This window comes from Sturnira hondurensis, unplaced genomic scaffold (genome assembly GCF_014824575.4).
Source record: "Sturnira hondurensis isolate 20B ecotype Veracruz unplaced genomic scaffold, ASM1482457v3 Scaffold0022374, whole genome shotgun sequence".
Taxonomy (NCBI): domain Eukaryota; kingdom Metazoa; phylum Chordata; class Mammalia; order Chiroptera; family Phyllostomidae; genus Sturnira; species Sturnira hondurensis.
Genome location: NW_028095005.1, coordinates 65142 through 87905, shown reverse-complemented (window position 1 = coordinate 87905; position 22764 = coordinate 65142). Strand labels below are relative to the sequence as shown.

Below are 22764 nucleotides of genomic sequence, written 5' to 3'. Positions count from 1 at the left end.
CAGTGGGAAACGTACGGGTCTGTGACAGAAAGGAATGGAAATAGAGGGATACTTCTGGCCGCCCCTTTCAACAGATTATGTACTCCTAAAGAGTGGAGGCATCACCCTGTGCGGGCAAGCTCTTCATATATGCCATGCATCACGAAAGGGACACATCTGCAGGCTGTGTTTTGTAAAAGCAGAACTGGAATAAAGTGTAGTAATGCTCTGCGCAGCCAAGGACAGTGCCCAGTCTTTTACTATTTAGATGTATGAATTGGAAATGCTATTTATCTAGTTAGAGAACTGTAGTCCCAATCTGCAAGCTTTGCAAAGTGAAACACATGCTGGGCTTGTTTTTGGTTTTGTTTTTTGGGTTTTTTTTGGGGGGGTCTTCTTTAAATATGTCTTTTTGGTTCTATTAAAAAGTGTTTCTAGTAAAATGTGAGTGTGACCAACATAACCATACATTCTTGAGACACAGTTGTATACACTTGATGCCTACCCCTTCTATTGCTATAACACTTGCTCTTAAGGTCAAGCAAATGATCAAGGAAAATACGAAAAAGCACATCTCACTTTCCAAAATCAAGGCAGCAGTAGCCAACAGCAGAATGAAGAACTAAGATCAGGGGCTCTGGAGTAAGACATGGTTCCCTGTCCTGGTTCAGCCACCTCATTATACGACCGTGGGCAAACCAGTTCACTCCACACCTGGAGTGAATTTTACATCTGTAATACAGGGATAAAAACCTACCACTGAACTCATAAAGATGCTGAAAGGCTTAAGTAAGATAACGTCTCCAAAGTGCTAGTAAACATTAGTCATTATTGCTATCATGAATAAACCTTATGAGCACTGATATTTAAAGAAAATATTGAAAAGCTCATCCTGAAACTATCTGTACAAATATTATTTTAAGATTCATTTGTTAACAAGCTCTCAATTTTAAAAAATAATGTCCCATGATACTCAGATGTATTTTAATTATTTAATCATGTAGAAAACATTTTAATGTCTCTACATGTATCTTTTTAGAAATATCAAGGCCTAGCTAATGCTAGGGATGAATCAGATAAATTTTGAAACTAGATCGGTCTTTTCTAAGGTTTAAAATATTTGCATAAGGACAAAAACGGATATGCCCCTATTTATTATAGAGCGTATTTCAGTTAAAATCTGGATCTGTCCTCTGCCAACTGCAGGAGAACAAGGTATTAATGACAGATCTCTGATAGTTCTGGGGCCTTGGGGCAAGAAGAAGAAATGTCAGCAGCAGGCGGTGTTGGAAATCGCAGGGCAAAGGAAGGAGTCAGGACTCAGTCTTGCCCGGTTCCCGCGCAGTCTTGCCCCACTCTTTCCTCCTGGAGCTAATTGAAAACTAGATGATTTCTTTCTACTATATATTTGCAAGTGAATATAAAAGCGAGAATCACCCTCAATTTTATCATCCCTAGGTCTTTCAGTTTCTCACCTCTCTTATTTTATAAATTTTATTGAGGTATAATTTACATTCCATTGCAGTTTATCCATTTAATTCACATCTCTTTTTATTTCTTCTTTTCTCTCAAGAGAAGTCATTTAATTAACATGTTCACTTCTCTGCAGGAGACTGGCCAGGTCTGGGTAGCCCACCACTCCCACGGGTCTTTGAATTAAAAGCTTAAGCCCCCTGAGACAGTGCAGACAGCAGGCAGAATACTGCCATGGCCAGGGTTGGGTTACTTTAGTATTTTTAAATTCAACTTTATAATTACGAAATCAACACATCTTGGAGAATTTACTTAAACAACTCAGAGNCACTCTTTCCTCCTGGAGCTAATTGAAAACTAGATGATTTCTTTCTACTATATATTTGCAAGTGAATATAAAAGCGAGAATCACCCTCAATTTTATCATCCCTAGGTCTTTCAGTTTCTCACCTCTCTTATTTTATAAATTTTATTGAGGTATAATTTACATTCCATTGCAGTTTATCCATTTAATTCACATCTCTTTTTATTTCTTCTTTTCTCTCAAGAGAAGTCATTTAATTAACATGTTCACTTCTCTGCAGGAGACTGGCCATGTCTGGGTAGCCCACCACTCCCACGGGTCTTTGAATTAAAAGCTTAAGCCCCCTGAGACAGTGCAGACAGCAGGCAGAATACTGCCATAGCCAGGGTTGGGTTACCTTAGTATTTTTAAATTCAACTTTATAATTATGAAATCAACACATCTTGGAGAATTTACTTAAACAACTCAGAGAAAGATAATATTTATCCATCACTCATTACCCATTAGTCGGCAAGAACCACTTTTCTCAATGTGGATTTTTTTCTTCCATCTTTGCCTTTCTGTTTGTTAGTGTGTGTGTGGCAATGCACCGGGTTGGGGGGGGGGTCATGTTTGGATTTCTATGGTGGACGTAATCTAATATAATTACTTTTCAGAATATAATTGGCTGTGAGCATTTCTCTTTTTTTGATACACCATCATTCATTAAATGTTCCCATGTTGTTGGATGTTTAGACTCTTTCCAACTTTTTGCTATCATAAATAAATCTGCGATGAATATCCCTGAATATTATCTCTGTAAGCCTCATTACAATCCTCAGCAGGATAAATTCCGAGATACAGTATTTTGGGAACTGAGATAATGTCTGTTCACAAGCTTATATTCAAAACAAGTTTTTAAATCATTTTTATTTGTTTTTGAAGAAATGTACTCAAGTTTACTGTCTCATCTAGTGCCCAGGGTAAACTAACACCGTGTTCTGGGTTCTTTCCAAGCCATTCAGCACTCCTTCACTAAGCTTCCAAAAAAGTCAGCAAACTTACTACAAAGGAGGGAGGGAACCCCTTCAAATCAATCTTTAATTTTAAAAAGTAGCCCTGGCTGGTGTAGCTCAGTGGATTGAGCACAGGCCTGCAAACCAGAGAATTGAGGTTCGATTCCCAGTCAGGGCACATATCTGGGTTGCAGGCCTATTCCCTGCAGGCCAGTTCCCAGCAGGGGATGCACGAAAGGCAACCATACATTGAGGTTTCTCTCCCTCTCTCCTTCCCTTCCCCTCTAAAGATAAATAAATAAATAAAATCTTTTAAAAAAAGTAAATTTGGGGTGATATCTTAGTGACCTAAAAGAACTTACATTACTCTTAGTAAACATGAAGGGGTTCTCATTCACTGCAATAGGGGGTGCCACACTATTTCTAAGAATACCTTGACCAACTATCCTGGGATGCACATGTATTATAATGTGTTTTTGTTGTGTTTGTGTGTGTTTTACAAAAACAGGAAATCTTCCCAGTTATCTTTAAAATAAGTATAAGCATGGATTATGAAACATAATGGAAACTCAACAGAAACATGGAAATGCACCTGCCTTTTTTGCAATATAATATCTGATCCCCAATATTGGTTATTATCTTGGTTTAAAGGGCACATATTAGATGCTAACAAACTAAGGGGGAATCACCTGCAATCTTCACACTCTGAGAAGAAGTTTGAGAGGAGAAGCTCAGGCTCACGCACAGCTCTCATTAATCCGCAGGTTTTGTATCAAAGGGAAGTCATTTTAAAATAAGCCATTATTAATTAACCAAATCAGGAATGAATTGGGAGAAAATGTACTCAGGTGAAAGACAGAGACAGAGACAGAAACCTTTCTCCAACTGTATAAAGCAGGTGCAGTGAAAGTGCCGTCCCAGAACACTGTCCGTGGAGACAGGCACCGACTCCCTCCTTCTCATTACTGCCCTCAGAACCGAGCCACAGCGCGGGTGCACGGGCTCTCGACAGCCCGTTTTGTTCAAACGTCATCTCTGCGTGGATCACACAAGCGTGGATGTGTGACATTTTGATCCCCGATTTTTAAAAAAGTTTCAATTTTTCTGTATTTTAATTAGACGGATGAATGTCACTCAAAACCACAGCTAATAATAACTGACTACCGATAATAAAATCATTTCACTTTCTTCCAGTCAGCACACGTTTGGGAGAGACATTTAGCAATACCGTGCAATCCGAGCACACCAGAGGGAGGATGACGTCACCAGAGAAGGGCGCGTGTTCCTACGCACACCAGACGGCCAAGTGCTGCCTGCGTTTTTCACTGAAGACAGTCATCGTTTCTCAGCTGTGACTCTGCCTCCTCCCTGCCTGACCCCTGAACTCTGCAGGTGCAAGCTCTGATTCAGTCGCGCTGATGCAATGCCATCGTAAGCCTTTGTGCAGGGGAACGGCCCAAACAAGGTATTGAGGTTGAATGGATCCTTAAGAGAGCATCTGCCCCTATAAAGGGCCTTCTCAACCTCTAGGAAAAAAGCTAAAACTAATGATAAGCACCTGAATTCTGAAGAAGGAAGTTTATTCATTTAACAGTGAGTTTTCCAATCCCCAGTGCAAGGTTCTTCACGAAGTACAAGAAATACGAAAATAAATAGAACATGGCCCTGTCTCCTGAGGTCACAGTACAGTGGGAGCCACATAGTGCTGTGCCCTCACTGTGGTCACCTTCCTCACCACCCCACTGTCAAGCCTACTGTTCTTTAAAGACTCTTCTGGGGCCTCCGTATTTCCATTTTCCTCCTCTTTCATTGCTTTGTTACACTTCAGAATTCACAACGTGACGCTTGAGAGAGAATTTTTCTACAAAGGCCAGCAATGGGTAGCCAGGGTGCAGTCTATCAACCCTGGGCGTGCTATTCACTTAAAGCCTCAGGTGGGCTCTGGACGACTCCCCGTTTCCCAGTGTGGTTTCCCGGGGCTTTGACACGATGTGGTGATGTGCTATGATGTGGGGCTTCGACACCATATCAGCTGATGAATCTAAATTGTACATAATATCAGGGCATATTGTATGCCTCACATGGGTGTTGTTGAGCAGCTTTGTTCCACTACAAACTACGACAACACAGCCTCATATAAAGTAACATCTATCAAAAATTAATAAATTAGAAAGGTGAAAGTTCAGTGAAGTTATGGTAGAAAAAATGCTTTAAACCTCCTCTTCAGTGTAGTTCAGATAATATAATTGGAGTCACTAGTTGAAGTGAGTAATGATATTCAAGGTAAGTATTTTTAAAGGCAGAGAGCCTTGTAGTAGATTTTAAATCACCTACTGACACACCAGGAAAGAAGTCATGGCCACAGTCACCGCTCTTTATCAGAACTGGATTAGCTACATTGGACTCTGTCCTGCTTTTAATGTGGAGACTATCATTTGCTAACAGAGGGAGAAGGCTTTTAATTCCCACTGGCATGGTGACCCTGAGTGTCATGGCCACGTCCGCCCTGACCAGAGCCTCAGGAGAGAGGAGTGGACAGCACACAGTGGCAGAACAGATAGAAAAAAACGGACTGAGTGACCAGAAGACTGGAACGCACGGCCACCAAAAACTACAGAGCACATCCAGAGCATGTAAAACCTGTTTTTGGGTCTTAGCCTTTAAAGAATAAGGATGCATAAGCCAATAGAGGTTTCAAGCAAAAACTAGGCAAGCTGGGCTCAGGAATCAAATAATCAGACCATAAAGGATTGAGAGAACATTTTCTTTTTGCTTTCTAGAGCACTGAAATAGTTCCATAATAGGCATGAGAAGCACATGATTACTGACACCAGGCAGAAACGGTGCTACAGAGATGTGACAGGCTGCTGGGCTCAGGCCCGGAAAAAGCAGTGCCACTGGGCAAACTGGCAGAGTCGCGTCGTGGAAATAAGGTGCATTTGAGGATAACGGCTGGGGATGGTCACGACAAACAGACCGCGAACAGACCAGAAATGCAAGCACATACAGAAAATACAGGCTGTGAGAAACACTTACTGATAAAGTCTAAATGTATACATGCTAATTTTGTCTTTGAGAATATAAGTAACCATTCATAAGCAAATAAAAGACTTAAGACCCATATAATAAATATTAAAGGTATCTTGTACAAATAATATTAGGTGTTTATAGTGATATTCAGTTTTTTACTGCATTATTCTAAAAAATGGAACAATCTAACTGTCCCACAATCAGGAGTCAATTACTTAAATTGTAGTATACCCTTGGCATAGAATAAATACTATGAAGTCATCAGGAACTGTGTTACAGAAGAATGCATTTCATGAGGAAACTCACACAGTGTGGAGCTGCAAAATGCAAATAATACATACGAGTGAACAAGTTGTGCATTAGTTGCTCTTACACATAGTAAACATAAAGCAGTTGAAGGCCAAACATGGCATTAACTTTGGTTGGCTTTGGCTGGAAGTACGGGTTCTTTCCCTCTCTTATTCTCCGTGTTTTCTGGAATTTTACCATAAGGATACATGACTGACATTAGGGTAAAAAGTCTACAGCCAGGCATCCTCACATACACTGACAACGTTTGTTTGCTGTGGATCAGGGAAGCCCTGCCTACTGGTGACTCGGGCTCTGCGGGTGGACTGTGGGGTCTGGAATGGGGAGGAGAAAGGAAGTAGAAAGAGAGAGGAGATTGGGTAAAGGCCTGAGGGAACAAGCAAACCCCTCCACCTAAGTGCCTCGGCCTCCCCAGCCCCTCACAAAGTCAGGCTCTTCCAAAAGAAAGGCAACAAGAGACTTATCTAGGGACAAATACGCAGTTATCCTGAGAAGCCACAAGTAAAAATCAAGCCTTAAGTAAAAATCAAGCTGTTTTTTGAAGTTGGTCTCGTATGTGAAAGTCACTTCTTAGATCAATCTATGTTTACTTTATGATAGTCAGTTTTGACACTATATTATCATCAAAAGTAAACAGAAATATATTCCTTTAGTTATATGAAAGTTATAGCTGAATAATCAACTGATTTGTTATTTCTAAATTATTGTTTAAATACATGCCATGGCCTAAGAAGGACTAACACGTAACATAGGAGCATATAATACTTATTGGAGTATTTGCAATATGCTAAGGTCTGTGCTATGTGCTCTTTGTGTGGACTGGCTGGCCCAACGCCCCTATGTTAGAGGTTATTATCACTCTTCACACTGAAGAGATGGAGGCCCAGAGAGACAGGGTGACTTGACCAAAGCTACACAGTTAGCAAATGGCAGAGTTAGGACTTAAATTCAGAAATTCTTACTCTCGCATGGCCTGTGTGTTTACACTGCTCTATACTGTTGACGATAACCGACAAGATTAAGATAAATGACACATTTGGGAAGGAAGAAAGGAATCCTAAGTGGAGAAGCAGAGGATAAAGGGAACAAGATGAAGAATGAGAAGAATATGGGAAGAAGAACAGCGTTAATAAAACCATGAAGTGTGCTGGCATCCGCTTGGGAAGCACCCGGGGCTGTAGAGGATTAAGTTCCACCCCCAAGCTGCAAGAGCTGTAGAGGATGGAGCAGACCATTTGCATGCCCTCTCCCACCTGGCCCCCTGAACATTACTAACTCTGCTCAAAGGAAGAGGAGATGCTGTATTGAGAATCCAGGATGATGTTCAATGGGTGTGTATCTAAAACTTGAAAATACGATGGGAGAAATGGTGAAAAGGAGTTGGTTGGTCACCTTGTATTTTACAGAGAGTAAGTCTGAATATTCCAAGTCACTCTACTGAATTGCCCACTCAGTGTTACGTTGCAGTGTCCATCATTAGAAGTGTTGCAATGGAGACGCCAGACTTAGGACTGCCGAGGTTCATTCATCACGCTGGAAGGGATGGCCTATTAGTGGACAAAATGACAGCTCTCACCAGCTGTGACACTGTACCCAGAGGTTTATAATAATAGGCCAGTGGCACTGACTCAGCAGCTTGCCCTCTGAATGAAGCTAGTTCCACACAGTTTACTCAGATGGGTGGAGGGACCTCTAGACACTGTCTGGAAAAAACCTGCCTATCCTCCCTGGAGAATGAAGATTCCCAGAACCTTTACAAATGCAGGATTTCCCCGTTTCCTGAAGTGTGAGGTATGAGAGAACCAAAGAATTGTCCGACACAGCCTCAGAATCGGTGTCCTACTCTAGCTGCCCCCCCCCTTTATCCTCAGCCTCACGCAAGCCAGTCCGGCCTCACGCAGAACGACAGCAGTCTCCTTTGATGCTCGGTTTCACCGTCTGTGCATTCCGTTACCTGTGGTGAACCTAGATCCAAAAATACTAATGGAAAATTCCAGAAGAAAGAATTCACAAATTTTACATCGTGCACTGATCTGAGTAGCACCCTAAAATCTACGCTGTCCTGCTCTGTCTGACCTGGGATGTGAACCCTGCCTTTGTCCAGCACATTCACACTTTATATGAGAACCTTGCCTGCCCGTTGCACTTAGTAGACATCCCAGTTATCACCTGTCACACTAATGCAGTGCTCATGTTCAGGGAACCCTTATTCCATTTACTAATGTCCCAAAGCACAGCGGTAGTGATGCTGAAAATTTGAATATGCCAGAGAGAAGCTGGAAAGTGCTACCTTTATGTGAATGGGTGAGTACGGCACAATAAAATATTGAAAGAGAGAGGGAATGCGAGAGCAACAGTCACATAAATTTTAGTTCATTGTTAACTATTTTGTTAATCTCTTATTATGACTAACGTGTAAATTAATCTTTATCCCAGGTATGTATGTCAAAGGAAAGCACCGTATATAGAAGGTTGGGTACCACCTGCAGTTCAGGCATCCACTGGGGGTCCTGGAAAGTACCTCTGCAGACGGCTGGGGGGCTACCCTGCTTCTTTATCAGCCGTTTAGTGCCCTGTGTTTTAGCTGTCTATAGCAGTGTCTTTCTTCACCTTTCTCATAAATCCTTCATCTTAACACTTACACTCTTATCTCTTATTTATAACACTATTCTTTTATTTAAAAAGTAGTTCACTTTTACAGCTATATTAATTTATGACAAACAAAAATCCATCTTTCTAAAATTATATTTCAAAAAAAAAACTATCAGCTAAATTTGTATCAACTTGAAGAAGTCTTTGTTCTAGTTGTAATCTCAGAATCAATGCCACGCACATCTGCTGAGCACACGCAGTGTGGCAGACATCGTCCTAAGCACCAGCAAAAAAAGTCTTGTCCCTGTTGCAGTGAAGAGGACACGACAGACAAGTATAAACAGGTGTTAAGTGTTATAACCACAGTACAGGAAATGTTCTAGAAGCAAATTCTCTTTGTGAACTCAGAGAGGTAGCTTTGAATAGGGACTTGGGGCCTTATATTATGTCTAAAGGCACAGGGCCACTGTATCTGGTTTTCAGAATTCATCTTCTAAATGAGCGTACAGCTTGAGTTTTGGGGAGATGTTTAAAAGGTAAGTGTTATAAAGTTAAAACTAGAAGGTTAAAACTATGAGTTTGAGAAACTAGAGAAGTGAGATTAATATGAACATAAGCTAATTTTAGTCATGACCCAGCGTCTTCACACACCAATTTCTCTTTCACTTTTTCCTCTGGAAGCCCATCCAAGATTTCATCAGCACATTCTTTACTCTCATCCCAGACACCATCAGTATCGCTGACCCTCTCTCCATTCTTCCTGACTTTTAAATGGCTTCGCTTCCATACATGCTGACACTCTAGTTAGGACAATGACTCAGCCCTCCCCTCGAAGCTGCCTTCGCCTCTCGACCCCTGTCTCCTTCTCTAATCCCCACCACTAATCGTATTTGTTTATTTCCCCACATAATGCATGGTGTGGTCATTTTACTTATATTTCATTACTATTGTCTGGTTATATGCAAGTTTTTAAATTGATTTTAGAGAGAGAGGAACATCAATTTGTTGTTGCACTTATTTATGCCTTCACTGGTTGGCTCTCATATGTGGCCTCAGCAGAAATTGAACCTGCAACCTTGGCGAATCTGGGTGACACTCTAATGAACTAACCTACCTTGCCAGGGCCTAAAATTTCTATTTTTTAAGATCAATGCATGTCTTCTTTATAATTTCACTGTAATTTACCAATATGTACATATTTTTTCCTCAAAATGATTTTCTGGATGATTATTAAGGCAATACAAATATAGAGGTTTAATTATTTCTTATAAATTGTCCATTTTCTTCCATGAAATTTCCCATTACATTACACAAATATTTCTTCAGGATGACTGCAGGGTTATATACAGGGCTGTTTTCCAGAACTCAGCATATGTTTGAATCCAGTTAGAGACATCAGAGCTGGAATACAAGGCAAGGAACAATGCCTGTCGGCACTCCCCGCATTCAAACTGTCTCTTGGCCAGGATTTGGAGGGTGTATGGCCCGTGCACCACCTGAAACACCCTGCTCACGGGACTGGCGCCCTCTGGTGGCAACAGGGTCCCCGGAGTAGGATGGCTGCTGTACAGAGCCTCAGTACTGTCTCACCTCCTGGAGACCGGAGTACCTGCGGGTTCCTGTGTTATATAGAAAGGGTCCTTCCTTTCCCTGTCTCCTTTCCACATCTTATTTTTTAACACCTTGCACACAGTGCTGACTTAGGCCTTTACAGAGGAACATACAGGGAGTCTATAGGAGAAGCTCAAGGATGACGACGGTGTTGGCATAACAGCTTGTTCCGGGAGGTTTGACTTAGTCACAACAGAATGCCAGTGGTTCCCGACAGAGGACTGTGATGACCCGCTTGTTGTTTCTCATAACAGGAAAAACATGAACATAAATGTACAGTGAGGGCTTTTGCTTCACTGGAAGAAAATCTGCATTAATATTACACTTGTAAATGGGATCTAAGATCAATTGTGAAACATTCATTGTAAGTTGTTAACACTAGAGAGTCAAATAGCACCTTTTAAAGATGATGTTAATTTTATTCTGTCTAAAGTTAGAGATGGACAACGATGACCACTCAAATTCCTCTCTCCTCACCAAACTCCAACTCCTGTGTATGAATTCAAGCGTTTCTAAAAAGAAGTCAATGTCACATGCATTTTCCATGAATCTCTCAGCTGCTGCAGCAGTACTTCACCTCCCGCTGGCCTGTGGTCCGACAAGTTCACTGACTCTAAACATCTGTCTTTCTTCTGTCAATCCAGTTCAAAACCTTGCCTTTGGTATACCACCAGAATGTAACTTCTTAGAAAAACAGATAATGCAGTTAGCAGCATACTGGTGACTTCTACAATTACCAATAACATCTAATTGATAAACAAAATTAAAAAGGCTCTCATTCAAGCCTCGGAATAAAACATGAAGAAACACAATGTCTGCAATGTACAAATACTATGTGGCAAGAGTAAAGGTAGACATCAAGGGTAGAATCATTTTATATGTTCAAATGTAAAACAAATTAGGAAAAAAACCTAGATCCATTAAATTGAAGTGTAATAACTGTTCTCTTTGTTTCTACTATTGCCTCTCTAAAGTCAATTCTCCTTGATGCAGTAGAAGTAATCTCTGAAAAACATAGGTCAGACTGTGTCAACCTCCTGTTCTCAGGCATCTTACTTTGTATCAAGGTTTTTACCATGGCCTCAAGGTCCAACATGTGGTCACCATGGATATCCCTCCAACAGCATTTCCTGCCAGTCTCCCCAGAACTCATCCATGTTTAGAAGCAATGATGTCTGCCAAAGGAATTGGCCAAGTGCACATTGGTTCTTGTGCTTAGTCTTTCATTCCAAAGGCTCTTCAGGCTTTCCATAGTGAAGTGACAAGTGCTAACACTGGTGCAATGGACCAATGTCATGACTGCCAACAGACAGAATCCAGTTGGTGAAAATGAATCATAAATATGCCTAGCTCTCTGAAGAAGTGTTTTTTTGGGACATCCCAGCAATTAGGGCAGGAATTACTCTGCCGATGATATTCCACCAGATAACACTCACTAAAGACTTACCTGCAGCGACTATGACAATATCTGCCAGCCGAGTGTGGATCTTCAGTTGTTCTTTGGGGGTGTATCTGTGAGCTATTGTCACAGTGGCATCACCTGGAATGCAGAAGAACTTCTGTTAGTGATTGTTTATTTTTTCATAATTTATTAATACTCCAATTCTAGAGGAGTTGTTCCTAAGCATCAGAAAATTGCTTTGAAATTATTAAATCACTTTTAAAATAAAAGCTAGATAAGAAAATGCAAATGGCCATAGTATTGTGCCCTTTAATGATCAGTGAAAATCAAATGAGACCAAAAGAGGGTATATGCTGATTATTATTGGAAAGCTATAAATATTGGGTTGGTCAAGAAATTTGTTTTTTCCATAAGATGGCCCTCACGGCACTTCATTCAAAACAATTTTGTTTAGTTGTATTGTGACAGCTGTCATATCAGCATAAATTTAAAAAAACTTATGAAAATTGATGAATTTTTGTATAGCCATTTTAATATTGAAAATGGATGAAAATATACATCCATTATATTATGCTTTAATATTTCAAGAAAGGTTAAAACACAACAAAATGCAAAAAAAAAAAGAATTTTTGCAGTCTATGGAGAAGGTGCTGCGACTGATCACATGTGTCGAAAGTGGTTTTTGAAGTTTCCATCCTGGAAATTTCCTGCTGGACAATGCTCCACAGTTGGGTAGACCAGTTGAAGTTGACAGCGATCAAATTGAGACATTAATTAAGAACAATCAGTGTTATACCACATGGGACATAGCCAACATACTCACAATATCCAAATCAATAAAGTTAATGGTGAAAATGAAAAGTGTTTTTTTTATTTTACAGAAAAAAACTAAATGGACTTTTTGGCCAACCCAATAGGATCCTAAAACCTAGCATTTGAGAGTTCTGTATTGACAAGTTAATACATAGATGTAGGAGTCACTCATTGGCTTGATAATAAGATACGTAAATACTGAAACAGTCAGGTAAGTGCACTAAAAACGGGGCAATGCATTGTGGCAGGACAGGTTAGAGATGAATTCTGTCTCCTCTTGGCAGGTGCCTCATCGTGAAGTGTCAGAAAGGGCTCCTAGAGGAGGCAACATACTCTTACATCTTAAAGTGTGAGTCAAAGTCCACCAATCAAGGACCAACTTTGAAATTATGTGTTTAGGAAATGATGAAGAAGCCTAGGCTTTAACAGGAAGTATCCATACATGCTTTAATAAAGTGATGTATGAATAAGGAAGGTTATCAGACTGAGGGAATCCAGAGATTAAAGTGAGAGCCAAGGAAGAGGAGTGAGAGAAAGGCAATAATTAAGTGCAGTCAAATGAAGGACTTCCGGTATGCACATGGCTGTGTGAGACAGTATTTTCTCTCTTCCCTCCCTGAGTAACATACATCAACAAAAACTACACCATCTCTATTTTTAGCAAAACTAGAGGACATATTTACCACAGGCTCTAAAAACATGTAAGATTTACCGAGGAGCAACAGAGTTAGTACACACTGTACAGAGAGAAAGGCAGCAAAGAAATGCAGGAAAAAAACAAGATGGCCAGCAGTAACAGAGCTCTGGAAATGACTGCAAAAATATACTCCCACAGGTGAAGGGCTCACATCAAAATGCAACATTTGTAGCAAATAAAATAGAAAGAAGCACTGAGGAAGCACAGGGGAGCCATTTCAACAGGAAGGAAGTCGTTTGACTGTGAAGTTTGTGAAGGAGGAATCCAAAAGCTGCCCAGTACCTCCTCCACAATACTCGCAGAAGAATCCTGCAAAGAGCGGATCCAAGAAATCCAGCTCATTCAATAGTAAGCAATTTTTTAAAAAGCATTTGACAAAGCACTGAAAGAATACTATATAAGGATAAGCTCAGGGGAATTTGGGTCTGATAGAACTGTCCAGATTCTACTGTAGTTACATGACTATAAGCATTTGTTTAAATTCATGGATATATACCCAAAAGAGGGAATTTGTATGCAATTCTCTTAAGTTAAAACACACACACACACACACACACACATTTTAAAAGTGGCAGGCTCAAGAAAAATGCAAAAAATATGTAAGGAATTTACCAACATACCGATAAGCTCAACAGCACAATATTGTTATGAAAAAGTTAAACAATGTTTAAACATTATGCCAAAAAATTTTAAAATAAGTTAAAGTCAAAAAACTGAGGAAAAAAAGACTTGAATTCATATAAATTGATTTATAATGGTCAACACTAACACACATTCAGTAAGATAGATGGATTTAAAGATTAAAAAAAGAATCCTCTGAGCCACCAAGCAAAAATTCAAAATTTTACATTTAACTGCGGAAAACAGCAGGGCATTGCCTACAAGAGACCCATGTAAAGAAATGAGAAGCCAAGGATTTTATATTCATTCAAGTTGTCCTTCAAGATTAGAGGAGGCAAACAATTTTGGAATTGTAAGAACTCTGGGAATATTGTTCATATGAGTTTTTCCTGTGGAACGTGCTAAAAGAAAAAAAATTGAGGTGACTTTCAATCAGTATTAAAACACGTTTTGGGTTATTCCACTCTCCTTACCTTGTTATTACTTCGCAGTAAGTCTGGCTGGAGAGAAGCCTGGGAAATAATCAAAGTCATATTTGTGCTTGACTGGTCAGTTTCTGACCTTGGTGATGTCAAACCACGGGAAGGCTTTCAGTCAGTCAGATGAGGATAGCAAAGAAGAGGTGAACCAAGAGGCTTAAAAGCAAATGTTTTCCAAAAATGCCTATGCCCCTTGACATCTGTTCCTGGTCCTGAGTGCTGTCTCATGTTAAAATAAAAAAACAAAGAGACTAACCTTGAAGGTTCCCTGAGCAGACGAAACTAGTTTAGTTATATCAGCCAAGCTTAATTCACCTTATTTGAAAAGGCTAATTTGACCTGGGTCATTTCTTGCTTATGCCTCTGAAAATCATAAGCAAAACTTGAATTGTTTTCCATGGTTGATATGAGGTAAACATTGAATGTTTACAGGTAAACAGTTCCCTATCACTTAAGAAAATCCTAATATTGTAACCAATATAATATTGTGAGGAACAAAATGTCCCTGCTTTCTCACTAATATAAGCTGCTTGATAACAATATGCCCTGAACCTCATTCCATGTTTTGGTTTAAGGGCTCCCAGCTTGAAACTATTTTCTTGGTGTGTTTACTATAAACTTTTACTGATTCCGACTTCAGTGGTTGACTGGCTTCACTTCTGTTTTGTCTGAACTTTGGACACTTGCTAACTATATCCTTATTTAGCCTGGCGTACTTGGCCTTGTGAAAATCCTTGTCATTCCCATTTTCAGTTCTGCGCTCCCACTACTTTGCCTCAAGGAGTCCTCTGGCTTGCTACACCTAGTTCTTTCTGTCTCCCCAGTCCCTCCCCAGGATCGTGGGTACTAACAAGTTGCACTAGCTACTCCACAGAATGGTGTGTACCTTTGACCCACAGGTGACTTTTTCCCACACTCAGTTTTATATTCTCATTGCTCACATGACAATAACCCTGGCAAGGACCTAACTTTTCAACTATTACAGAGACACAGTAAAAAAAGTACAAGCAGTCATAAACAACTTCATTGTGCCCAGTACTTTAGGTCATCAGTGTTAAGATATAGCAGGAATAAAACACTTAGAACCTGTCTCCTAGAATCTCAGAGTTCTGTTAGAACTTAATGAATTGCCAGCCAAGATACGCTGCTTACTGTACAAAAGTTCAGGCGATCAAGGACTGTCTGCCGGAAGCCACCTGAGCAGTTTTCGATGCTATCGTGACTTCTGCAACTTATGCGAAGTTGCAGGTTTTAACAAGAGTTCTTGGCAAATAACATAGTGCCAATTTGAGGAAAATACCTGCTATTTAAAAAACTAGAAAAAGTGATACGACATGCTTCATTTTAGAGTACCTTTTTTGGTTAATATTCCCTAAATGAGTTTACCTCTGCTGGATGCTCCCAGGCCATTCCCTGCCTTCATTTACTCAGTAATCAAGAAATAATCCCAGATCCATGCTAAGCAATGGAGCTTCACCATTCTCTGGTCCCATGTGAAAAGCAGACACGTAAATAAGAATTATAATACCATATGATGAGTTTCATGCTAAAAGAAGGTATACAGACCACCATCACGTACTCTGGCTGAGTAGGAACAGTTAAAGGTCTTGGAGAAGACAGATTCTGACGTGGGTAGGAATTTGTTTTGCTTCTATTTCAATCCCATACGCTTTTCCCATCCTTTCCCACTGATAAACTATTTTCCATAAAACATGAGAAAGGCCTATACTTTAGCCCAGACTGCTAGAAACCCCTTCCTTATAAAAGCTGAAGTCTAACCATTTTGCAACTTTTACCACGATCATCCATCTATCTTCAACAGAAACATAGAACAAGTCTCAACTTCCTTTTCTATAAGGCAAATTTTCAAATACCTGCTTGTACCTATATCAGCAGATAAAGCAAAACATCAACCTCAAAGGAGCTGGAATCTCACGTGCAGGGCTTGCCTTTGTCACTTCCTCTTCATAAGGAAGAACTGAGTCATTCTCACCACAGTAACTATTACCGTAGTCTGGTTTAAAAGAAAAAAATCACTGAGGAAATTCCAGGAAGGGGAACTCAGTACCCATCAACAGAACAGCACTCAACACATCTTAAAATAATGCTGCAGTCTCTTGACTGAATTCCATTTACTGTACATTTTGTATTCCAGCTTCAGTTGCTTTTTCTGGACTAAATTGTCTCAATTATTTTAGATATTGTTACAGAGCACTCCGACGTAAACCTTCTGTTCATGCTTTGAATGGGCCAGGCTTTAATGCCTTTGCATCTGGTCAAGACCTGGCTGACCTGTATGCATTTGTGGTGTATCGGTCCTTCAGTTCTCTTCCAAACACATTGGGCCAATGGTTTCCCATTTAACTGCTCACATACTATTTTAACCTCATTCCTTTTAAACATTTACCTTAGAGTTCCCTTGAGAGAGAGAACTAGGGAGGAGGACTGCCTGACTCCTGACCACCAGTGTCTGTAGATATTTTTAAAATATGTCCCAAGATTTGCCAACAGTTATTGAATTGAAACCTTGGATACATTTATTCAACAAAGACAATATACAAATGAGCAAATTCGTACATAATAAAATTTTACACAGCAATAAGTGCTAAGAAAAGAGTACAGAGTAAGTGAATAGAAAGTGATAACATAGGTGGTGTTTTGGTAGGGTGGTCAGGGGCAGCCTGAGGGGTAACATTTGAACAGAAAAGTGAAGGAAGTAAACAAATAAGTGATATAAATAACTTCAAAAAGAGCATCCAGGCAAAAGGCAGATCAAGGGCAAAGATGCTGACACATTAGCATGGATGACATATTCTAGAATAGCGAAAGGCAGCTGTGACTGAGGGCAGTGATGGGGGTGAGAGCGGGAGGAGAGGAGTAAGGAGATGCAGCCCAGGTTAAATCATGTAAGGTCTTGCCAGCATAGAAGGGATTCGAATTTCATTCTGATGTTACACTGTTCTGAATGTTACGGGAAGACAGAGATGATGGAAGACCCACCAGTGGAAAATAATCTGTGAATGAGAAATGGGACAAGGGAGGTGCAGGGAAATTAGTTTGTATATTATATAGTTTCAAGGGAGAGATAATAGCTATCGGGACCAGGATCTTATCAGTGGGAAGACCATGACTGCTAATGGAGAAGATACAGGGTGTGAGGGAAGAGAGAAGTGAAGGATGGCCTGAGCAACTGGTAAAGTGATGATGAAGGCACTTACTAAGATGGGAAGACCATGGGGAGTCAGACTAAGAGTGAAGGACTGGATACGGTCAGCATTGCAATGCTGCTAGACAGCGGGTTACCTGGGTGCAGAGCACGGGGAGACAGATGGTATGTAAAGCAATGGGAGGGAGAAGCATCCCTCTGGGGATGGCTCTGGAACAAAACGTGAAGCCCTGGGCTCATTCCAGTCTTCTGAGAAGTCATCCTCAAGCCTGACAGCACTAGGATCTTCCATGTTTCAAAAAATACCAATGCTCAAGTCCAACTTGTAAAGATTCAGATTTAATTGTTCTGTGTTGAGCTCAGGCAGCCATATTTTTAAAAGCCCCCAGATGATTCCAGCAGGGAGCTAGGGTTGAGAACCACTGGGTTAGAAGATGGGAAAAGAAAATGACCCAGGCACACAGAATGAGGAGAAACATCTAGCGAAATAAGAGAAATTCATGCCAGAGGCAGATTTAATCTGTGCTTAAACAATAACAGAAATTACTAGAAATTATTCTATAAAATGTGGCCATTTCATTAAATGTAAAAGCATGTAATAATTATTACTCAGGCCATTACATAATTTCCTGATTATAAGGACCCTCAGGAGAAATTATTTTTTGGTCTTAATACCAGAAAATGTTTCGTTTATTCTGAGCAAGTGTTTATTTGTAACCTTAAAGACACTTTATTGGGTAATTAGTCATTTTCCCCTACTAAAAAGCTCTCAGGATGAAATTAGTGACCCAATCATGATAAGTATAATTTATATTCAATTAAATAAATTCACCAAATGCGTATTCACTACCAGTATATAAAAAGCAATGTGCTTGGAACTAAGGATATACCCATGAAGATTTAATATATCTAGTTTAAGTAGTAGCCTCATTCTGGGCTCCGTTTTAGTCCAGCCTTGCTATCCATTTTTCTTAACTACTTCTCACTTGCACTGTGCTCTGGATATTGCTGGGGCCCACCTGAGATACTCTGTAGACTAAGTACTCTGTAGTAGTTGATACGTACTGAGTACTTACTGTGTGTAAACGCTAAATTCTTTACAAGTATTGGCTCATTTAATCCTCCCGCGGAGCTTCGTGCAGCCCGAGCCAGTCTCTGCCAGTCACAACGGCAACTCCCGTGTGAACCACTCGGCAGTTAAAACGAGAACGCGGGTTTTAAAGCTTAGATATTTAGGATTGTTCTCCGTTTAGTAGGAATGAAATGTGTTAATCATCCACATGAATCAATCCCCCAGGTGACCAAGTGCCAGGTCAGGGCTGGTAGTGGCACTCATGATTGTCAACCAGATTTTCAGCTATAAAAAACTAACCACATTGCAGCCAGACCCTCCGGAAGCCTAGCCAAAGGGAGCCGGCCGGGCTCAGGGTGGGACTGCGGCCAAGTGAGAGGATGGGCCAAAGGATTGCTCTTCCCTTTCTAGTTTTTTTAACGGAAAGGTCTGTGTGCGGGGTCCGATTTTTAAAGCTTTATTTAATTCGTGCATTTATTTCCTGCTTTCCAAGATTAATAGATGCAAATAAACTCAGAATTCTTACTATAGTGTCTGATTCTACAGACGTGCTTACAAATTATAGACTAAAACTAAGTAAGTATTCCCAAGGCCCCTGCACTTGAGAGTGAAAAAACGCAGACATTGTCAAAAACCGTGTGCTGTCCTTGCCCTCCTACTCATTCTTTCTGTGGAAAAAAGGTAGACCTCTGGGGTATACTAGTGCAAATATAGTAAATGTAAAAATAAATACATAGGTATATTTATTTTTATATATAGATATTGTGTTGGTGAAAGACAATAACTTCCGGGGTCAAATATGAAATACTATTATTCTCTCAGAGATTTGCAGCACCTGGGAACTATCACAGTCAAGTTCTATTTGATTTTGTTTAATCCAGATTTCTCAAATTTAATTTGACTAATTCTTCTCCCCTTTTTAAAAAACTAAAACCTATTTAAGATCTTATGGGACATCAGTGTTCCTAATAATACAGCTTAGGAATAACTGCATTCAAACTTTTATAACACCCTTGGTCTACAAATCAGGTGCATTTATTCACTCATTTTTGCACAAAGACTTTTTAGACAGGTACTGGAGATAAAATGGGCAGAAACACAAAGCTGGTATTTGTTCTTGCGAAGTTAACTGTCCAGTGAGTGATGAACATTAATCAAAGAATGCCATGATAAATGACACAAACTGATAAACATTGGGAAAAGAAGTTCTCGAGTATGTCTACAGTGGTGACAGGGGGGGTGGGAGGGATTACCAGAGAAGCCTGCTCAGGAAGTCCCATCTGAGCTGAGGAATAATGAATGAGTAGGAGGAAATACTCACTCTGGGATGCTGGAGGATGGTGTCTCTGAGAAGTTAAATCAGAACAGTGATGGGGGAGGGGCAAAGAGAAGCAGTGCTGGGAAGTCCGGAGAGACTGCAGAACTATTTACACAGGGAAGCAGACAAGGACCTTAAAGATCAACACACTGTGAGAATTAAAAAAACAAAACAAAACAAGAAACATCAGAGATAGTTATTGATCAAAGAGAACAGGGCCCACACTCTTAAGCAGTTAGCACCTTTATATAAATAACACCACTTGCCAGTAACTATACTGAAGTCATCAGATCATCATTTTTATCTATGGTATGAGTTATTTATTTTATAAACTTTTGTGTAAACTTTTTTCTTCTAGATCTTAAATTTTTTTAATAACTTCAAGTTGAAGGTATATTTTATTTTTGCCTGTGAGGTGAGATTTTTTTTTTAGTTTGAAGTGAAGAGCAGTACCAGGAGGTAACTAATAAAAACATCCCATGATAACAGTAACAGAAGGGAGACCAAAAAGGGGTATAACATCCTCATGTAACTGTAATTAGAAAGCATTCGTCCCTCCCTTCAACTCAGCTTTTTATTATCAAAAGCTCTATTTCTCCCTTGCAGCACGTTACACAATTACAATGATTAATCATCCCCACCTAATTGTTTTATGACCATCTTTCTTTCCTACTAGACTGTAAGCTTAAGAGGACAGGGCAGTATCTGACCTGTTCACCATAACGTGCCCCATGCTTAGTGACAAAGAAGTCAGTGCCTCTGTAAAAATATGGCATCACATGGCAGCAGCTCAAGGAAAAAAGTTAGCCTAAACAAAATGTTAGATGCTGAATGCTTTACTGGGCAACACTGTGACTTCCCTCAGGTAATGCCGTCAGCAACAACTTCCCCTTCCTCCCCAGGCCCCTGAGATATCCTCTCCACTTCCTCGTAGTCATGAAGTGCCTTCCTCCCCTGTGGCCTGATTCTCAGGGGGAAAAGAAGTTTAAGCAGTACTTCTATATAAATGCCTATAATTTTAAAATATTAAGAAATTAATGTATAGGGAGTACCTAGCTACTTCTCTCCTTCCTCCTCCCTTTCCTTCCTTCTATATGGGATTTTTTTTTCAATAACAATGTTTGCTTGATTTTAACACCCTGACCTGTGGTCTTATTTTCTATAATACTGGTATAGTAGTTGGCACATAGGAGAGAGTAAATAAACTTTTATTAACTGACTAGTTGCTTTATTACATAATAGGCCCTGTGCTAAATTTCAGAGATACAAAAAGCCTAAGATAAGATATTTGTCATTGAGAATTTCATTTCCCACATGTGTAGGAAAGGAGAACAGGTAGATAATTAATACACAGTAGGACTAGTATTGCGTTGGCAGCACATACAACGTGCAAAGCTTAGAAGATCTGGGCCACATCCTGAAAGCCAGGTGGGAGGTGAGAGGAAGGCTGGTGAGTGATGGGAAATGGCATTCCGCACACAGGGCACAGTGTATGCAGTGGCAAGGAGGCAAGGGAGAGATGACGTGTTTGGGGAACATGTGTATTTCTACGGAGCCTCAGCATAAAGTCCCTGAGAGAACGTGCCAGGAGGAACGGCTGAAAAGGTGGGTTGCAGCAGGCCACAATATCCTTATGAGCGATGCCTGGGACAGTCACACTTACAGACTTTACCAAAGGAACGGTTTGTGCTGGTAATAAAACGAACCATGCCTCAGAGGTCACGGTGAAAGAGAAAATGAAAGAAAAAGAGAAAGATTCACTTTATATTTTAAATAATGTTTAATGTCAGTTTCAACAGTGTAGTTGTCCCACTTGTTTGATATGAGAATACATGATATTTTCCAAGTACAGTGTTTTTCAGATCCTAGCTGTCTGATTTCAGGAAACACTGGAAATGAAACAGTACTCTTACTATGCAGCTGAGAAAATGAAACTCGCACAAGTATTTGATTTTTTTCTATTGTTTTCCACTATGCAAAACTCAAAGCTGTAATTCAGTCAAGTCTAATCAACATAGAGACATCACAAAACATAATATCCTAATATCATATCACGAGGACGTCTAACTTAGGGGTCGTGTGATGGGAGGCGCAGACACCAAATGCCTGCCAGCCTCGCTGACCCAGTTTGACAACGAGGCAGCAAACATCCCGCTCCACTCACTGCCAAGGCGAAGAGTCTCAGTATTGATCACTTTGCCTCACTGCTGCATTTCTAGATGTTCTTGTTTGGCTCCTCTCTTTGAAAACCCAGAATGCCGGGCCCCACCTGGCACGGGACTGAGCTTAATCACACATACCACACACATCATGTCGCACTGCCTGGAACATGCATCCCTGTCTCACTGCCTGAAGGCACGCACCTCCTGTAGGTGAGAGATGATGTTCTTGGGCTGGCGAAGCTGTTCAGTTTCACATCTGGAACCAACTTTCACAAAGGAAAGGCACTCTACTAGCAAAATATCTCATGGTTTTCCATTTAGACAGGATGGTCCCTGAATGAAAAACTCCTGATATACAGAAAGTTGCAGCAGAACGGCAGCTTGACTACGAAAGCTGAACACCACTACAAAAGCAGTGCTTTGAAAAAAATGTTGTCCCAAGTTGGGCCCTGAAGATGCAGACTCACCTTCAAGAAACAGAGGACTAAGCATTTTCACCACTGCCCCGGTGTTTCATAGAGTAGGTACTCAGAGCACATTGCCTGAATGAAATCAAGAATACCCCTGGTTCCACAGAACTGTAAGCAACGTCAGTTGGTTGACCACCCTTTTAAAATGCTGTTCAAAAAGTCGCAGCAGCAACGCCACGGCTCTGACGCTACGCCTTTTAGTTAAAAGAGGCACATGGAACCCACGCTGTGGCCATCAGGGGGATCTATTTAGATGAGCTATCCTACATAA

General features: G+C 40.4%; 1 protein-coding gene across 1 annotated transcript in view; it reads right to left on the bottom strand.

Moving 5' to 3' along the window:
* Positions 1-22764, bottom strand: part of MTHFD2L (methylenetetrahydrofolate dehydrogenase (NADP+ dependent) 2 like) — a 96883-nt gene that overhangs the window by 39463 nt on the left and 34656 nt on the right. Inside the window, exon 6 of the mRNA XM_037035506.1 lies at positions 11741-11833. Coding sequence (XP_036891401.1) covers positions 11741-11833 — 93 coding nt within the window. The remainder of the gene's footprint in view (positions 1-11740; positions 11834-22764) is intronic.